The sequence below is a fragment of the Saccopteryx leptura genome, chromosome 10 (assembly GCF_036850995.1).
Source record: "Saccopteryx leptura isolate mSacLep1 chromosome 10, mSacLep1_pri_phased_curated, whole genome shotgun sequence".
NCBI classification, from domain to species: domain Eukaryota; kingdom Metazoa; phylum Chordata; class Mammalia; order Chiroptera; family Emballonuridae; genus Saccopteryx; species Saccopteryx leptura.
In genome coordinates this window covers 46,852,728-46,870,800 of record NC_089512.1, presented here as the reverse complement: position 1 = coordinate 46,870,800, position 18,073 = coordinate 46,852,728, and the positions used below count along the sequence as shown (strand labels likewise).

At 45.4% G+C, this 18,073-nt stretch overlaps 1 protein-coding gene across 1 annotated transcript; it reads left to right on the top strand.

The window, feature by feature from the left end:
* Positions 1-4,120: 4,120 nt before the first annotated feature.
* On the top strand, positions 4,121-17,293 carry MRPS25 (mitochondrial ribosomal protein S25). Its single transcript, XM_066351894.1, has 4 exons — positions 4,121-4,381; positions 10,463-10,569; positions 16,161-16,248; positions 17,005-17,293. Exons 1-4 carry the CDS (start codon positions 4,248-4,250, stop codon positions 17,195-17,197), a joined length of 522 nt encoding a protein of 173 aa, XP_066207991.1. The 5' UTR covers positions 4,121-4,247; the 3' UTR covers positions 17,198-17,293.
* The last annotated feature ends 780 nt before the right edge of the window (positions 17,294-18,073 follow it).

Here is an 18,073-nt window from a genome sequence, read left to right as displayed (position 1 = left end):
TTTGAAACAGACCTTTCCAGGACCTGTGTAGATTACTAAACCTGAAGGAGATAATATTTGGTGCTCACGATGGGCCAGACAGAATGCTGAGTATTAGGCATGGATTACCTATTTAATCTTCCCAACAACCTCAGTGTAGAGATGAAAGAATAAGTGGGGTGCAAGTAAGCAGGCCCAGAGTTATACCACTGGGATTCCAGCCTAGGTCTCTCTGACTCTGAAACCCAAACTGCGCTGGCCTGTTTTATATATGGACATTCATGTTTCTAATGTGGGATGGGGTATTTAATCCATAGGAAGCGCCTCCTGTGGCATTTCAGATCAAAAGTTCATCTGCCTAAAACTCTTTGGTAGCCTAGCACAGTTTTAAAAAATACTTCAGGCCTGACCAGGTGGTGGCACAGTGGATAGAGCGTCAGACTGGGATGCGGAAGACCCAGGTTCGAGACCCCGAGGTCGCCAGCTTGAGCGCGGGCTCATCTGGTTTGAGCAAAAATTCACCAGCTTGGACCCAAGGTCGCTGGCTCAAGCAAGGGGTTACTCGGTCTGCTGAAGGCCCACGGTCAAGGCACGTATGAGAAAGCAATCAATGAACAACTAAAGTGTCACAATGCGCAACGAAAAACTAATGATTGGTGCTTCTCATCTCTCCGTTCATGTCTGTCTGTCCCTGTCTATCCCTCACTCTGACTCTCTGTCTCTGTAAAAAAATAATAAAATAAATAAAAAACTTCAGAATGGACTTCTGGTTACAGCTTCTGATTGAAAGTTGTCCCTCCAGTCCTTACAAGAAAAAGCTTGACAAACTGAAAATCGATGACTTTCTTGGAACCATCAGAGAACTGAATTTTCAGGACAAGCTGCCACCTCAAAATCTGGAAAGAGGTGAATTCAGAGTCACAGATGAATGAGGTCTGCTTACTTGGAGCAGAAGCCACTGGAACCATAGCTGTTAGGAACGTTGTGATGAATTGCTGGAGGCTGAGTGTGGACTAGCATGAGTGAGAAACTGGGGAGCTACAGTTTAAGGGAAGTCCCACATTTTCATGGGTTTCACCTCCTGACGAACCTCTCCAGGTTTTCACGGCTAAGAGCTGAGAAAGATCCCCTGGTGGCTCTGGCACGGGAAGCAGAAGGGTAATCTTTGTAAATTAAGCTCAGCATTCCACCAGGGAAAAGACCTTACCAGAGTCTAATCCCACCAGAAGAAAGGGCATTTGACCCACTTCACCCGTCCTCCACCCTTCCTGTGTTATCTGAGGAAAAGGTAAAAGTTTTGCTTTTCTATGAACTCCACTGATACATTTCTGATACTCAATGTATGTATGGGCTTTTTTCTACACTGACCAGTTCTTTGTCACCAGCTGGGTGCCCTACCATTTAATTCAATTCTGACCCTATCTATTTGGAGTTACTGTCAGATCCCACAACATTAAGGGCTCATCCCACAGACCACCCCACTTCATATCCCATTTACAAGTGTGGGCTTCTGGTATTTCTGACCCACCATTTACAAATTGGGGGTTCCCACAATCCCCTTCTTGTGTTTGGTAGTTTGCTATAATGACTAACAGAACTCAGGAAAATGGTTTATTTACTAGATTACCAGTTTATTACAAAAGAATTCAACTTAGAAATTGTCAGATGGAAAAGATGCATAGGGAAGGTATGGCAGAGGGGTGGAGAGCTTCCGTGACTTCTCTGGGTACACCACTCTCCCAGCACCTATCCAAAAGCTCTCCCAAGCCCTTCGGTTAGGGTATTTTGTTTTGTTTATAATGGAGGTTTCCTTAAAGAGGCATAATTGATTAAATCATTGGCCATTAATAATTAGCCTCCAACCCCTCTTCCCTCCCTGAAAGTCAGAAGTTGGGGGCATTAGGCTGCAAGTTTCAACACGCTAATCACATGGTTCTCCTGGCAAAGCCCATCTCTAGGGGCTTTCCAAAAGTCACTTCATTCTCATAAAATTGTGTGTATGATCAAGGGCCTGCTATGAATAATAAAAGGTGGCCCTGGCCCGTTGGCTCAGTAATAGAGCGTTGGCCCAGTGTGTGGGAGCCCCAGGTTCGATTTCTTGTCAGGGCACACAGTAGAAGTGACCATTTGCTTCTCTACCCCTACCTGTCATCTATCTTCCCCTCCTGCAGCCATGGCTCAAATGGTTCAAGCAAAGTTGGCCCCGGGTGCAGAGGAGGGCTCCATGGCTTCACTTCAGGTGCTAAAACAGCTTAGCTGCTGAGCAATAGAGCAGCATCCCAGATGGGCAGAGCATCATCTGGTAGGGGGCTTGCTGGGTGGATCTGGGCGCATGCAAAGTCTGTACCTCTCCCCTTCTCACTTAAAAAAAAATTATAACAAAAGGCTCTCCTTTCACTTTTCTCTCCCCAGAGCTATTTCAGAAATAGAAACAAAACTAAAGATTATGAAGAAAAAAAAAAAAAACCCAACCCCCCCAAAAAAAACCCCTAAAGATTATGATAAAAGATAGTCCTATCTCATTAAGAAAATACAGGTGGCCCTGGCCAGGTAGTTTAGTTGGTTAAGTCCTGATATGCTGAGGTTGTGGGTTTGTTTCCGGTTAGGGCACATTCAAGAATCAATCAGTGATGGCATGAATAACGAACAAGAAGATATCTCTCTCTTAAAAAAGAAAAAAAAAAATCCCTGGCCGGTTGGCTCAGTGGTAGAGCGTCAGCCTGGTGTGCAGGAGTCCCAGGTTCGATTCCCAGCCAGGGCACACAGGAGAAGTGCCCATCTGCTTCTCCACCCCTCCCCCTCTCCTTCCTCTCTGTCTCTCTCTTCTCCTCCCACAGCCAAGGCTCCATTGGAGCAAAGATGGCCCGGGTGCTGAGGATGGCTCTATGGCCTCTGCCTCAGGCACTAGGATGGCTCTGGATGCAACAGAGCAACGCCCTCTGGTGGGCATGTCGGGTGGATCCCAGTCGGGCGCATGCGGGAGTCTGTCTGACTGCCTCCCCATTTCCAGCTTCGGAAAAATGCAAAAAAAGAAAAGAAAAGAAAAGAAAAAAGAAAAAAAAAGCCTGGCCTGCGGTGGTACAGTGGATAAAGCGTAAACCCGGAATGCTGAGGTTATCTATGTAAGTCTTATTTGAACTGCACAAAGCAAAGACAGAGAAAATCTTGAAAAAAGCCAGAAGAAAAAACTATTTTACCTATAGAGAAACAAAGATAAGAATTACAACTGACTACTAGTCAGAAACTATACAGGAAGACAGTGAAGTGAAAAATTAAAAGATTTCCCCCCTTTCCCATGAACCTAGAGTTCTATATCTGTTAAGTGGCTAAATCTAGAAAGGGTATACCCAAAGTTTTCTTTTGCCTTTTGTAAATTAGTTTTTTTAATCAATGTTAGAAATTGAATAGTTCAAACCCTTCATTTTGAAACTGGGAAGTTGCCCTGGCCCGTTGGCTCAGCGGTAGAGCATTGGCCTGGCATGTGGATGTCTTGGGTTTGATTTTCGGTCAAGGCACACAGGAGAAGAAGCAACCATTTATTTGTTTCTCCACCCCTCCTCCTCTCTCACTCTCTCTCTCGGTCTCTCTTCTTCTCCCATAGCCATGGCTCCAATGGTTCAAGCAAGTTGGCCCCAGGCGCTGAAGATGGCACCATGGCCTCACCTCAGGTGCTAAATTAGCTCAGTTGTCAAGCAACGGAGCAGCAGCCCCAGATGGGTAGAGCATCTCCCCATAGGGGGCTTGCCGGGTGGATTCAGGGGTGCATGCGGGAGCCTGTCTCTCTGCCTCCCGCTTCTTACTCAAGGAAAAAAAACAAAACTGGAGAAGTTGAGAGAGGTAAACTAATTTATTTGAAGTTGAACAGAAAGTTATTCCCCAACTTGGTATCCAAACTCAGCTCTCCTGATTTATTTTCTGCTGTAATTTTGTCAGAATGATTGAGTTTGAGCCTATTTAAAAATATTTTCCCTTGTGGTGGAGAAGACGAATACACAGGAAAACTAAACATTTCAGTAGCAGTGTGGTCTAACGCTCAAGTGTATATTCCCCGGACCCCAAGCTCCGCCTCAAAGCACAGCCAGCCAGCCAGGACTACAGGATCCAAGATGCCCCGCGGCACCAGCGCTAGCCGTCGGTAGCAGTCTCCTGTGAGTCTGCGCGGGAAGTGGAAGCTGCACGGAGTAGCAGCTGCGCGAGGGCCGCCGCTGGCGGCGTCTCCTGCTGTGGTCACTTATCGCCGCTCACTTCGCGGCAGGGCCACTGCCACCATGCCCATGAAGGGCCGCTTCCCGATCCGTCGCACCCTGCAGTACCTGGCTCAGGGGAACGTAGTATTCAAGGACTCGGTGAAGGTCATGACCGTGAACTACAACACACACGGGAAGCTAGGCGAAGGCGCCAGGTGAGTCCGAGCCTTTGAGGCCACCCGGCTGATTGGAGCAATGTGCTAGTAACGAGGAGACCTGGGCTGTCCCCGGAGGTTGGTGCTATTGCCCCATTTTACACAATTGGAGACTGTGCAGCAGCTTGCTCCAGATTCCACAGCGAGCAGAGGACAGCAGGGCTACGCCGGCCGGCTGAGGTGGGGAGCAGAGGAGGGGAGGCCACAGTCTCTTTAACCGCCTGTGTCCCCCAAGCCCTTAGTGCGGAGGGTGACAAGTTGTCGGTGTGGAGCCCAGCCAGGGGCGACGGACTTTGGTGGGGCCCTTTTCATCTGCTGCTGCTTTGAGCGAGTTGCTCCTCCTCAGTGTCCCAAAAGGGGATAACCAATGCCCCAGGGCCGATGTGGGATGCAATGAGAGAAGTAACAGCTTCCGGCATTTATTGAGTTCTTATACGTGCAGCACGGTTCTGAATGTTTCTTGTGCATTCTTTTCATTTTGTTTGTACAGAAACCCCACTGTTATCCACACTCTGGGGATGAAAAGTGTACAGAGAGATAACGTGCTTGTCCGAGGTACTGCAGCTAGCTAGTGGTGGCGGCTTTGAAGGTGTTTTTTGTTTTGGGGGAGTGTAGTGGCGGCAGCGCCCCTGCCCTAAATTCCACAGTGGTTTCCGCCTGGAGTCGAGTAGGGAGTCATTGAACGGAAGCTTACAAGCAAAAGGTTTGAATTGAACCTTGAGACAACAGCTGGGCTTTGGTTTTTCTGGTATTAAGTATAAATTGAGTGCCTGCTCAGAGCTAGTCCCCCTGCCCTGTCCTGTGTCTGTGTGCTGAGACTTCAACAGTGACTAAGAAAAAAATCGTGTCCTGTGGAAACTTTGAGATTGGATGTGTGGAATGGATCAGAATGGGACATGAGAGCAACTTCCTCTGAAGGCGTGGTACCCATGGAGAGGAGCCTTCAGTGCACAGTGACCCAGAATAGCCATAAGCAACCTCTTAGCTGTTTGCTCTCCACGATAAACCCAAGAACTTGGACCTGCTTACATTGGATCAGCTGCGATGAGGGCTTCCTAGAAGAGTTGAGGGGTGAATAGGCACCCTTCATAACCCATTGTGCACACATCCACGCCAGGAATCTCAGGGCAGCGGCCAGGCTAAGGAGGGAGACAGGCTGGATGGGCCTGTGTGAACTGGTAAAACCTGCCCCTATCTCAAGGGGCCATTCACTGCTTGGCTTCACCTTAACTGTCTGTCCCAGGAGAATTTCAGAAGTCAGAAATTCGGATTTTTATGTAACTTTCTGGTATTTAAGTAGCCAGCCAATCAAAATAGGCCTGCATGCCTATTCTCACCTGCTCAAGTACGTATTTTAATACCCTCTAGAAATAGGGTACAAATAACCATCATGTATTTCCTGTTTCTAGTGGTAAGGCAGTGGTGGGATTCAAATAATTTAACAACTGGTTCTCTGCCGTAATGACCATTTTAAGTATAAAAAAATTATATACTGAAAGCTGGTTTATTATTTCATGCATTTAATACTTAAGATTAAGAACAATAAAAGAGGTACACAAAACTAGATTATAAGTTTTAAAATATTAATGAAAATATTAAATAATACCTGATAAAAACAATAAACCTGTTATTTAAGGTATTTCCAATGACAGCCTGTCACCCCCTGTTTTTTTGAAACTTTATCTCTTTACCTTATATGTTTGTTTACTGAAGTAATAAAAGGGAATTAAAATGTAGTATTTCATCAAAGGTATAATGAGTTTTATGAAATGAATAAATATTACAAGCATAGTTTCATCAAATTTTTCTCACCTATGGACGGAATGAACATTACTATAGGTGCTTAGAATACGCTGTTGCACAGATGAACGTTAAAAAAAAGGAATGTAAATTTGTGATTTCCACATTGGGTGGCTGCTCAGGCCTCACCTTAGAGAGAACCCTGATTACTAGTGCCATTTTAATAGCCCGTTCACCGAACTCAACAAAAAAATTAGGTATTGGTTCTGCCCAACCGGTGCAAACTGGCTGAATCCCACCCCTGTTAAGGACTTTACTTTCCTGCCTGTGCCCTTTTTGTGATTTCGTGCCCTTGGGTTTGGGCCTACCTGACTTGCACTTTCTGGCCCCAAAGGCCTTTGCTTGTTCATGTGCTCTCAGTATCCTTCCACTACAGCCCCGGGGTAGCCACAGCCCTTGGGCTATCTGCTGGGTGTGAGGAGCTGCCTTGTTCAGTGCTTGAAGGCTCAGTCCCTATTCACCTGTGCCAGGTGTTCTTGCCTTTAAGATGCAGTAAGAACCTGACCTGTGGTGGCAGAGTGGACAGAGCGTCGACCTGGCATGCTGAAGTCGCAGGTTCAAAACCCCAGGCTTGCCCGGTCAAGGCACATACGAAAAGTAACTACAAATTTGATGTTTCCAGCTCCCCACCCCTGCCTACCTTTTTCTCATGCCACTCTCTAAAATCAATAAATAAAATCTTAAAAAAATAAAAAAAGATGCAACAGGAAAAGCAACAGTTGCTAGCATTTATTGAGTTCTAATGTGTCTAGCCCTGAGCCTTAGGATGTAGGTGGGTCGGATAATGACAGAACAGTGTGGAAGGAGTCCAAATGCTAATCACAGCCCTGACCCTTTCACTTACTAGTTGTTGACCTAGGGCAGCTAACCTAATTTCTCTGACCTTCTTAGTTGTAAAACCCTGCATTTCAGGGTTGCTCTGAGGATTCAAGACTCTAGTGCCACCTGACCAGGCGGTGGTGCAGTGGATAGTGTTGGACTGGGGTGTGGAGGACCCAGGTTTGAAACCCTGAGGTCTGGCTTGAACATGGTATCATCGACATGACCCCATGGTCGCTGGCTTGAAGCCCAAGGTCACTGACTTGAGCAAGGGGTCACTCACTCTGCTGTAACATCCCCCCCCCCCCCCCCCCCCATCAAGGCACATGAGAAAGCAAAAGCAATCAGTGAACAACTAAGGAGACTAAGGAGCCGTGATGAAAAATTGATGCTTATCATCTCTCTTCCTTCTTGCCTCTCTGTCCCTCTTTCTGTCTCTGTCAAAAAAAAAAAAAAAAAAGGAATCAAGTGTCTAGTAAGGTGTCTGGCATATATAGCCAGTGCTCAACTAAAGGTTACCTACCATGCTTTCCTCCCATGCTTCAACAAGAACCATTTAAAGATCCTGTTCAATCTTTTTTTTTTTTTTAATCTTTTGAGAGAGAGAGGGGAAGGTAGAGAAAGAGAGAGAAACACTGATTTGTTGTTCACTTATTTTTGCATTCATTGGTTGATTCTAGTACGTACCCTGACCGGGGATCACACCTGCATCATGGTGTGGTGGGATGAGACTAACCAACTGAGCTACCTGGCCAGGGCTCCTGTTCCGTCTTTGTCCTAGTAGTTTTTCAGTGTGGAAAACTGCTACATGGGTATGTTTTGGTTAATTTGTACAGACCTCTGTGATGTTGGGATATTCTGCAGTGGGGTGGGAATTGAGCTTAGGCTTAGGAAGGTAAATTCAGCCTTTGAGCTTCTAGCCCTGTATGCTGACCTGCAAAGCTATATGTAGCACTCTATTTCCACTTCCTCCCCTGGAGGCGGTAACCTTCCACTGTAACCATTTAATTAGTTTTACCTCCATATAAATATCTTACGTCGAGAGCTACTTCTTTCTTTCTTAGCTTTAGACATTACTCAGTATCTTGTCATTCACTATGGCAGATGAAGATTTATCTTTCACTACCATTGGCATTCCCCGTCCTCAGCACGTGTACTGTCTGACGCCCTGCCCCCAATTTTCCTCTTCCTAATATAGTCATTTCAGAATTCTGGATAGAGCAGTATTCAGTGTTTAAATTACTATGATTTTGGCTCTGGCCGGTTGGCTCAGTGGTAGAGCGTCGGCCTGGCGTGCAGAGGTCCCAGGTTCGATTCCCGGCCAGAGCACACAGGAGAGGCGCCCATCTGCCTCTCCACCCCTCCCCCTCTCCTTCCTCTCTGTCTCTCTCTTCCCCTCCCGCAGCTGAGGCTCCATTGGAGCAAAGATGGCCCCGGTGCTGGGGATGGCTCCTTGGCCTCTGCCCCAGGTGCTAGAGTGGCTCTGGTCGCAGCAGAGCGACGCCCTGGAGGGGCAGAGCATTGCCCCCTGGTGGGCGTGCCGGGTGGATCCCGGTCAGGCGCATGCGGGAGTCTGTCTGACTGTCTCTCCCCATTTCCAGCTTCAGAAAAATACAAAAAAAAAAAAAATTAATATGATTTTGTGAACACTATACACAGTTGAGCCAAATAGAGTACTATTATTATTATTCCTTTTTGGTTTTGCAAAGGTTTTTGTTTTCCCTGGAATTGTCATTGGTTTTCTTTTGTTTCAACTCAGATTCTGCCCCAATTATGAAGTCCTGCATTGCCGTCTTCTTGGCATGAACACTGAAGCACAGCACTAACTTGCCCAGAGTCACACAGCTGGGAAGTGGTAGTTGGGCCTACCACTGAGCCCTTTCTGCCCTCTGGAGTATGGGGCAGAGTGGCAAGGGAGCATTTAAATTCAGATTATTACTAAGGTGTGGAGAGGATGGGGAAAAGAAACCACAGGGAACAGTGCAAGAGCCAGGTCTAGGCTTGCAGAAGTATGGGGGAGTTGGAGAGGGCTGCCTGATAGAAGCCTGGGATTCAGCCAGGGGACGAGCCAGGGAAATAAACACCTTGACTCTACTTCCTCCTTCCAGCCTTTGGCCAGTGCTCCCTTTTGGCTGAACTCAACAGGATCCATAGTGAAGGAATCCTGTTTCTTTAGCCCACAGAGGTTAGCCATTCAGGATGGAGGGTAGGTGGAGAGGGATCCAGCCATGCAGTATTGTAATGATCGAATCAGCTTTCTGTGAACGGGCGTGTAAGTTTTCTGTTCCTCTGCTGTAACAAGTAATGCTGTAGTAAACCTCACACATGTCTCTTCATTCAAATGTGAAATATCTAAAAGCAGATGTGAAATTGAGTTAAGATCTATGCTTTTAAAATTTTGCTGGTTCCAAACTGACCTCTAAAGAGGTTAAACCAATCTTTTAAGGAAATGTTTCCTCACTTCTATAACTAAAAAAACCCCCCAACTTTTAGCCATCTAAGAGGTGAAAAACAATTACACATATTTTAATCTACATGACTTGATCGGGAAGATACTGAGAATCTTCACGTGATGATAGGCTATTTGGCTTTCTGCCTATTTGTGGCTTTTGCCTTTTGTCCTTGTTGAACTGTAAATTAAAAAAAATTTTTTTAATTGACTAGAGAGCAGGAAGGAAGGTGGGAGAGAGAGAGAGAGAGAGAGAGAGAGAGAAAGAGAAACAAAGGTTTGTTGTTCCACTTATTATGCATTCATTAGTTCTTGTATGTGCCCTGATTGGGGATTGAAGCCGCAACCTTGGCATAGCGGGATGATGCTCTAATTAGCCAACTGAGCTAAAGGGCCAGTAAATCTGACTAATGGTGTGCAGAAAACTATCATGGGAATTAGCCTTTTGTTTTATGTGTTACAAATATTTTTCCTTTGGTTTGGTAAATGTTGATTTTATTTTTGGTAAAATTTGCCATGCAAAAATTTTAATGTAGGTATATTTTAAACCTTCTAAGTTTAAAGATTTTTCTACTTGTAGATTGTAAAAGTATTCCCCATATTTCTTTCTATGTTTTTAAATTTTGGTATTATCTACATGAAGTGCACACCTATAAGTATACAGCCTGATGAATTCTACATATGAAAACACCTGTATAACCACCATCAGACATTCCATAGCTTTGGTGATGAGTTTTAGCTTAGTGTGCAGTGTGAGGTAGGTATGCAGACTTCTTTTTCCTCAGATGACAGACTAACCAGGAGTCTGAGCACCCACGCCCAGAGGGTGGTTACTTGTTACGCCCAGGAATGCATTAATGCATTCCTGAAAGCTGATTTTCTTAGCTTTTTGGGGGGGACGGGATCCTCTGAGAATCTGATAAAAGTTCTGGACCTTTTTCCTAGAAATATAAATACACTGGTATGCAAAATTTTGGGTTAAAAACTCTTGTGTCATTTCTTTTTTTTTGCAGGAAATTTGTGTTTTTCAACATACCTCAAATACAGTACAAAAACCCTTGGGTGCAGATCATGATGTTTAAGAACATGACACCATCACCCTTCCTTCGATTCTATTTAGGTGAGTGTGGGGCCTCTCTGCTGTGGAGTAGAACTGTCTTTCCTCCCATCCATGTTTTTCTATCGTAGCAGTCAGGTGATCTGCGGTACAAGCTCTTGGGAACCAACTTTGCTCCTATCATCTTGCCTTCAATGGCTGTTGAGATCTGGACACCTCTTCCCTCTCCAGCCTCCTCTCCTGTTGACCTCACATCTCCTGTACAGGCTAATTTTTCCAAATTCTCTTGCCACATCTTGCTTGATTCCTTCGCTTGTGCAGGTCCCTTTGCTGAAATCCCCTTTCTACTTTCTTTGTATATTTAAAAAATTTTAACCCCTCAAGACTCATCTTGGGTACCAATTCTCCCAGGAAACCTTCCCTACATGCTTAGATTGGCCCACCCCCATTCCCTTCTTAGTGCTGGCCACATTCTTTTGAAAAGTATATCTCTGTAGCCCTGGCTGGGTTGCTCAGTTGGTTAGAATGTCGTCCCTATACACACATAGTTGCGGATTCAGTCCCCAGTCAGGGCACATACGAGAATGCATAAATAAGTGAAACAACAAATCGATGTTTCTCTTCCTCCCTTCACCTCCCCCCTCCCTCTCCCTCCCTCGCTCTTTCCCCTTCCCGCTTCTCCTTTCCTCACTCTCAAAAAATCAATTTAAAAAAGTATATGTCTGTGTGTGTCCTCTCTGGACCAGTTAAATTGGGCTCAGTGCCCAGAAAAGTCATAAGACTATATGTTTTGGTTCAGCTCTCATTCTAACCCTGAGCAAGAAACATTTCCATTGCTTTATTTCTCAAGTAAAGGAAAACATCCACCTTACATGGTTAAGAGAATCAAATGAAGTATAGATTGGGAAATAAAATATGTAATGTTCTCTCATTTTATTTCTTGCCAAGAATGGCCAAGTCATTCAGCAAATATGTAGTGAGTGTCTGCTAGGACCCAAGTACTCTTCTTCTAGGTGCTCAGGGTGCCAGGGAGCCATACAAACATCTCTGCTCTTGCAGAGATGATACTCTAGCAGGAGGAGACAGAATGAACAAGATACTTAACAAGATAGTATATTAGAAGATAAGTGCTGCCTCCAATAGAATGTTGGCCTGGGACACTGAGGACCCAGGTTGGAAACCCTGAGGTCGCTGGCTTGAATGTGGGATCACAGACATGACCCCATGGTCACTGGCTTGAGCAAAGGGTCACTGTCTTGGCTGGAGGACCCCTCCCCCCCCGGTGGTCATGACACATGAGAGAAAGCAATCAATGAACAACTAAGGTGCTGCAACTATGAGTTGATGCTTTTCATCTCTCTCCCTTCCTGTCTGTTCCTGTCTCTCTTTTGCTTAAAAGAAAAAAAAAAGAGAGAAAAAAGAAAAAGTGCCATGAAAAAAAAGACAGCAAGGTAAATGGATGGTAAAGAGAATGGTGATGGTATGACAATTTCGTGTACATATTTTTGTTTGTATTTAAAAAATTAACTTTATTGAGGTATAATTTATTTATAATAAATGCACAGGTCTAATGCTCTAATGTGCATAGACTGATGAGTTCTGACCGTTATGTATCTGTGTCATCAGTTTCCCAATGAAGACGAAGAACATTTCTGTTACTCCAAAAAGTTCTCTAATGCTATTTTCCAATTCCCCCTTCTACTAGAGGCAACCACTGTTGCGATTTCATCATATATAGGTTAGTGTTGTTTCAGAAGTTCACATAAATAGAATCTCAGTTACGTATTTTGTGTCTAGCTTTTATTCATCTTTTTGTGATTCATCCATATATCAGTTTATTCATTTAAAAAATTTTGGTGATTGATTTAGGAGAGAAACAATAATTTGTTGTTGCACTCATTAATACATTCATTGGTTGACTCTTATATGTGCCCTGACTGGTGATTGAACCTGCAACCTTGGTGTATTGAGATGATGCTCTGAACTACCTGGCCAGGGCCAACTTTGTTCTTTTTTCCCCCCCCAAAATTATTTTAGTTTGTCTAGGTTCTTTGGATTTTCATAGAAACTTCATAGTCTGGCAGTTTCTAGAAAAAAGATTGCTGGGATTTTGATTGGAATTACATTATAGATCATTTTGAGGAGAATGGATTTTCTTTTTTTAAGAGACAGAGAAGAGGGGAGAGAGAAGGGAAGCATTCATCTGTTGTTCCACTCAGTTGTGCATTCATTGGTTGCTCTGTGTGCCTGATGGGGATCAAACCTACTTGTTTTGGGACAGTGCTCTTAACCAACTGAGCTAACCGGCCAGAGCTGAGAATGGACATTTTAACAATATTGAGTATGTTTTATGATTACTGTAAATGTTATTTTTAAATATTTCATTTTCTACTTTTTTGGTTAGTACAGTTAACTTTTGTATATGCACTGTGTCTTGCAGCCTTACTATAAATCCACTTATATCTTGTAGCTTTGTTTTCTAAATTCCTTTTTAAAATTGATTTTGGAAAAGAGAGAAACATCGATTTGTTGGTCCACTTACTTAAGGACTCGTTGGTTGATTCTTATATGTGCCCTGACTGGGGATTGAACCTGTAACCTCGTACTGGGATGATGCTCTAACCAACTGAGCTACCTGGCCAGGGTATAAATTCCTTAGTATTTTCTACAATATATACACAATCATGTCATTTGCAAAGTTTTATTCCTTCCTTCCCAATCTATTTTTCTTTTTTGTCTTTTTTTTTTTTTTTTTTTTTCTTTTTGCATTTTTCTGAAGCTGGAAACGGGGAGAGACAGTCAGACAGACTCCCGCATGCGCCCGACCGGGATCCACCCGGCACACCCACCAGGGGTGACGCTCTGCCCACCAGGGGGCGATGCTCTGCCCATCCTGGGCGTCGCCATGTTGCGACCAGAGCCACTCTAGCGCCTGGGGCAGAGGCCACAGAGCCATCCCCAGCGCCCGGGCCATCTTTGCTCCAATGGAGCCTTGGCTGCGGGAGGGGAAGAGAGAGACAGAGAGGAAGGCGCGGCGGAGGGGTGGAGAAGCAAATGGGCGCTTCTCCTGTGTGCCCTGGCCGGGAATCGAACCCGGGTCCTCCGCACGCTAGGCCGACGCTCTACCGCTGAGCCAACCGGCCAGGGCCTTTTTTGTCTTAAATCACTAAGTTGGCTAATTTGTGTTTTACCAGCAATGTATTAAAAGTTCGTGTCACTCTGCATCCTCAGTAGCACTTTATACTGTCCATTTAAAAAAAATTAAGCCTGCCCTGACCAGGCAGCAGCGCAGTAGATAAGAGCATTGGACTGGGATGCGGAGGACCCAGGTTCGAAACCCCAAGGTCGCCAGCTTGAGCACGGGCTCATCAAGCTTGAGCATGAGCTCACCAGTTTGAATGTGGAGTCACTGGCTTGAGCAAGGGGTCACTCGCTCTGCTGTAGCACCCCCCCCATCAAGGCACATATGAGAAAGCAATAGTGAAGGAGCTGCAATGAAGAATTGATGCTTCTCATCTTTCTCCCTTCCTGTCTGTCTGTCCCTATCTGTCCCTCTCTCTGACTCTCTCTCTCTCTGTCAAAAAATTAAACCCTGGCTGTATAGCTCGGTTGGTTAGAACATTGTTCCAAAGCGCAGAGGTACTGATTCAATCCCTGCTCAGGTCACATACAGGAATAGATAGATGTTCCTGTCTCTCCCTACATCTCCCTCTAAAATCAATAAAATAAACATTAAAAAAAAACAACAATTTTAGCCACTCTCATTCTGGTTTTATTTTTATTTATTGATTTGTAGATTTTATTGATTTTAGAGAGAGAGAAAGGCGGGCGGGAAAAACAGGAAGCATCAACTAACAGTTGTTTCTTGTATGTGCCTTGACTGGGCAAGCCCTGGGTTTTGAACCGGCGACCTTAGCATTCCAGCTTTGTGCTTTATATACTATACCACCACAGGTCAGGTTCATTGTGGTTTTAGTTTTCTCATTTTCCTAATGAGTAAGAGTATGCCTATTAGCTTTTTTTGGGTTAAATGTTCAAATATTTTGCCCAATTTTTTTTGGATTGTTGTACTGAGTTTTGATATTCTTTATATAGTTGAGATACAAGTCCTTTATCAGATTACATGCATTATGAACCCTCTTCCAGGGTACGGCTTATGGTGCCTTTTGAAGTACAAAAATTTTGAATTTTAAGTTCAATTTATCAGATTTTTCTCTGTGGATTTTTTTTTTTTTTTTTTTTGTATTTTTCTGAAGTGAGAAGCTGGGAGGAGGCAAAGAGACAGACTCCCGCATGCGCCCGACCAGGATCCACCCAGCATGCCCATTAGGGTGTGATGCTCTGCCCATCTGGGGCATTGCTCCATTGCAACCACAGCCATTCTAGTGCCTGAGGCAGAGGCCATAGAGCCATCCTCAGCGCCCGGGCCAACTTTGCTCCAGTGGAGCCTTGGCTGCAGGAGGGGAAGAGAGAGACAGAGAGAAGGGAGGGGGGAGGGCTGGGGAAGAAGATGGGCACTTCTCTTGTGAGCCCTGGCCAGGAATCAAACCCAGGACTTCAGATGCCTGGCTGACAGTCTACCACTGAGCCATGTGGCCAGGGCCTAGATCATATTTTTTATGTCATATCTGAAAATCTTTGCCTAGGTTATATTTTCTATTTCTTTAAAAAGTTTTATAGGTCCTGGCCAGTTTGCTCAGTGGATAGAGCACTGGCCCGGCATTATGGACATAGATCCTGGGTTTGATTCCTAGTCAGGACACACAAGAGAAGTGACCATCTGCTTCTCTCCCTCACCCTCTCTTGTAGCCAGTGGCTTGATTGGTTCAGTTGGTTTGAGCATTGGCCCTGGGTGCTAAGGATAGCTTGGTTGGTCTGAGTATCAGCCTCAGGTGCTAAAAACAGCTCGACTGATTGGAGCATTGGCCCAAGATGGGGTAGGGTGGGGTGGGGTTTGCTGGGTGAATCCTGGTTGGGGCACTTGTGGGAGTCAGTCTCACTATCTCCCCTCTTCTCACTTAGAAAAAAGTTTTATAGAAGTTTTAGCTCTTACATTTAGATCTGGTGCATTTTGAGGGTTTTTTGTTTGCTTGTTTTTTTCAATGCTGGGAAGTAAAGGTCTAAACTCATTTATTTGCATGGGATATCCAGCTGTCCCAGCATCATTTCTTTAAATATAAGTGTTTATTTCTGGATTCAGGGCCTAAAGTAGTCTGTTCTTAAGTAGTGACTTAATTACTGTAGCTTATAGTAAATTTGAAGTTGGGAAATGAACATCTTTCCATTTCCTTGTTTTCCATGAATTTTAGGCTTAATTTGTCACTTTCTGCACAAACACCCACTGGAATTTTGATAGGGGTTGAATTGAATCTATAGACCAGTTGGGGAGGACTGCCATATTTAATCTTTCTGTCCATGAACGTGGAATTTCGATTAAAGTAGTATGCTTTTGTACATGCTTAAAATTTATGTCTGCTCATGTCTAAAGAAATATGGAAAAAGAAAGGTAGTAATAGTATGGGTTATATAAACAAACATATTTACTTTATTGTAAAAATATTTCAAAAGCAAATCCCAAATCACAACCAATTTGAGGCTGAGGAGTATGCTTCTGAGTTATGAGGTTGCCCCCACCCTTTACTTCCCGTTTCCAGATTCTGGTGAGCAGGTTCTCGTGGATATGGAGACCAAGAGCAATAAAGAGATAATGGAGCACATCAGAAAAATCCTGGGGAAGAATGAGTGAGTTGCTGGGGTTGACCTGGAGGGGAACAAACGTCTCCAAAACCAGAAACTTGGAGAGAGGAATGGGATGTGCTGGGAGGGGTGTCCAGGCAGCAGGCTCTGTGACAGCGAGCCACTCATCAGGGAGTGTGGGCTGAAGTGTCTGTTCCAACTGGCTCTGCTGCTTACCATGTGTGACTGTAAGTCATTGAGCCTCTGTGAGCTGGAACTTCCTCCACTGTGAAGAGGGGATAAAGGTCATTCCTCCCTCCTGGGGTCAATGGGAAGCTGAGATGCAGCCAAAATACTTGCCCTGTGTGGCTAGAAACATGTCCTCGTTTGGGGATAATGGGTGTCAAGCCCTGGGGCCTATGGTGACATGTCCCTTTTCTTTCCATGGAGGAAGGGGTAGGAAGCCAAGAATGTCCGTCTTTGAGAAGGGAAATGGGGGCATTTCCAGGCCTCTACTATCTTGAGTGTCCCATGAGTCAGAAGTGGGGTTGCCCCTGGCTGTCGGTTGAAGGTTCTCTATTGTTGTGTGGGCCTGGGGTGAGTGTGCTTCCCAGGGGAACACGTGCTCTGGGGCCTGACACTGCTCGGATATTAATGGCCTTGCCTGTGGTGAGGGGAGGGATAGGTCTGTGGAATGAGGAACATGTGAGGAGACACAGGAGATCCAGGTCTCCCTGGCTGATGGTGGGGTTCACTCCAAGAAGTCCAGTGCTTCCAAAGCAGCGTTGCCCACACCTTGTTGCTGTCTGTGTTTTTTGGCAGGGAAACCCTCAAGAAAGAGGAGCAGGAGAAAAAGCAGCTTTCTCATCCAGCCCACTTTGGACCTCGGAAGTATTGCCTGCGGGAGTGCATCTGTGAGGTGGAAGGGCAGGTACCCTGCCCAGCCCTGGTGCCCTTACCCAAGGAGATGACAGGGAAGTACAAAGCAACTCTGAAAGCCAGTGCCCAGGACTAAGGCCCTGGGCCTGTGGGCTAGGTTACCTTGAACACAAGGAAGGCCCCTGGTTCTGTTCCCAGGGAGATGAAAATAAAATGCTCCTTAATCACTCCAGCAGCATAGTGTGTATCTGGTCTGACAGGCACAAGAAGGAAGGCCTGTATGGGAACAGGGCTTTGGAGCAGGAAGGCACCTTGGACATAGGGACAGACTAAAAGGAGAGAGATGAGTTGCATCAATTCTTTGTTGTGGCACCTTAGTTGTTCATTGATTGCTTTCCTACATGTGCCCTGACTGGGGGGCTACAGCAGAGTGAGGGACCCCTTGCTCAAGCCAGCAACCTTTGGGCTCAAGCCAGCATTCAAGAGGTAGTTGGCTATGGAAAATGATGTAAGACCAGAATGTGTTTTGTTTGAAACTTGGAGACTCAAGCCAGCAACCACAGGGTTTTGAACTTGGGTCCTCTGCATCCCAGTCTGATGCTCTATCCACTACGCCACCACCTGGTCAGACTGTTCGCCACTGGTTTTAACTCTTCTTCCAGACCCTGCTCTGGAGAATCAAGTGCAGCTTTGGTTGATTCTGGTTGGAGCCATCTGCGGCTGTCCCTCTATTGAGGCTCTCTGGGTGTTTTTCAGAAATTCCAGTGCAGAGTGCTCACTTAAACTAAAGCCAACTGTCCATTTCCTCCTGAGGGGCCTGGCTGTGGGTGCATCAGAGATGCGGGAGGCTCCAGTGGCCGGCAGACAGACCAGCCTCCCTTAGGAATGTGCCCACTGGTGAGCCAGCCACTGCCAGCCCCTTGCTTATTAGGTAAGTTTACAGACCATGAAGGATGAAAGAAGTCACTGCCTGCAAGACTTTGTGGCCCACGCCTGACCAGGCAGTGGTGCA

Excerpts from the sequence above, each read along its gene's own strand:
- MRPS25 (XM_066351894.1), top strand. The coding sequence starts at position 4,248 with ATGCCCATGAAGGGCCGCTTCCCGATCCGTCGCACCCTGCAGTACCTG. Across the intron at positions 10,570-16,160 it reads CTTCCTTCGATTCTATTTAG|ATTCTGGTGAGCAGGTTCTC; the intron begins GTGAGTGTGGGG and ends TCCCGTTTCCAG. Across the intron at positions 16,249-17,004 it reads AAAATCCTGGGGAAGAATGA|GGAAACCCTCAAGAAAGAGG; the intron begins GTGAGTTGCTGG and ends GTTTTTTGGCAG.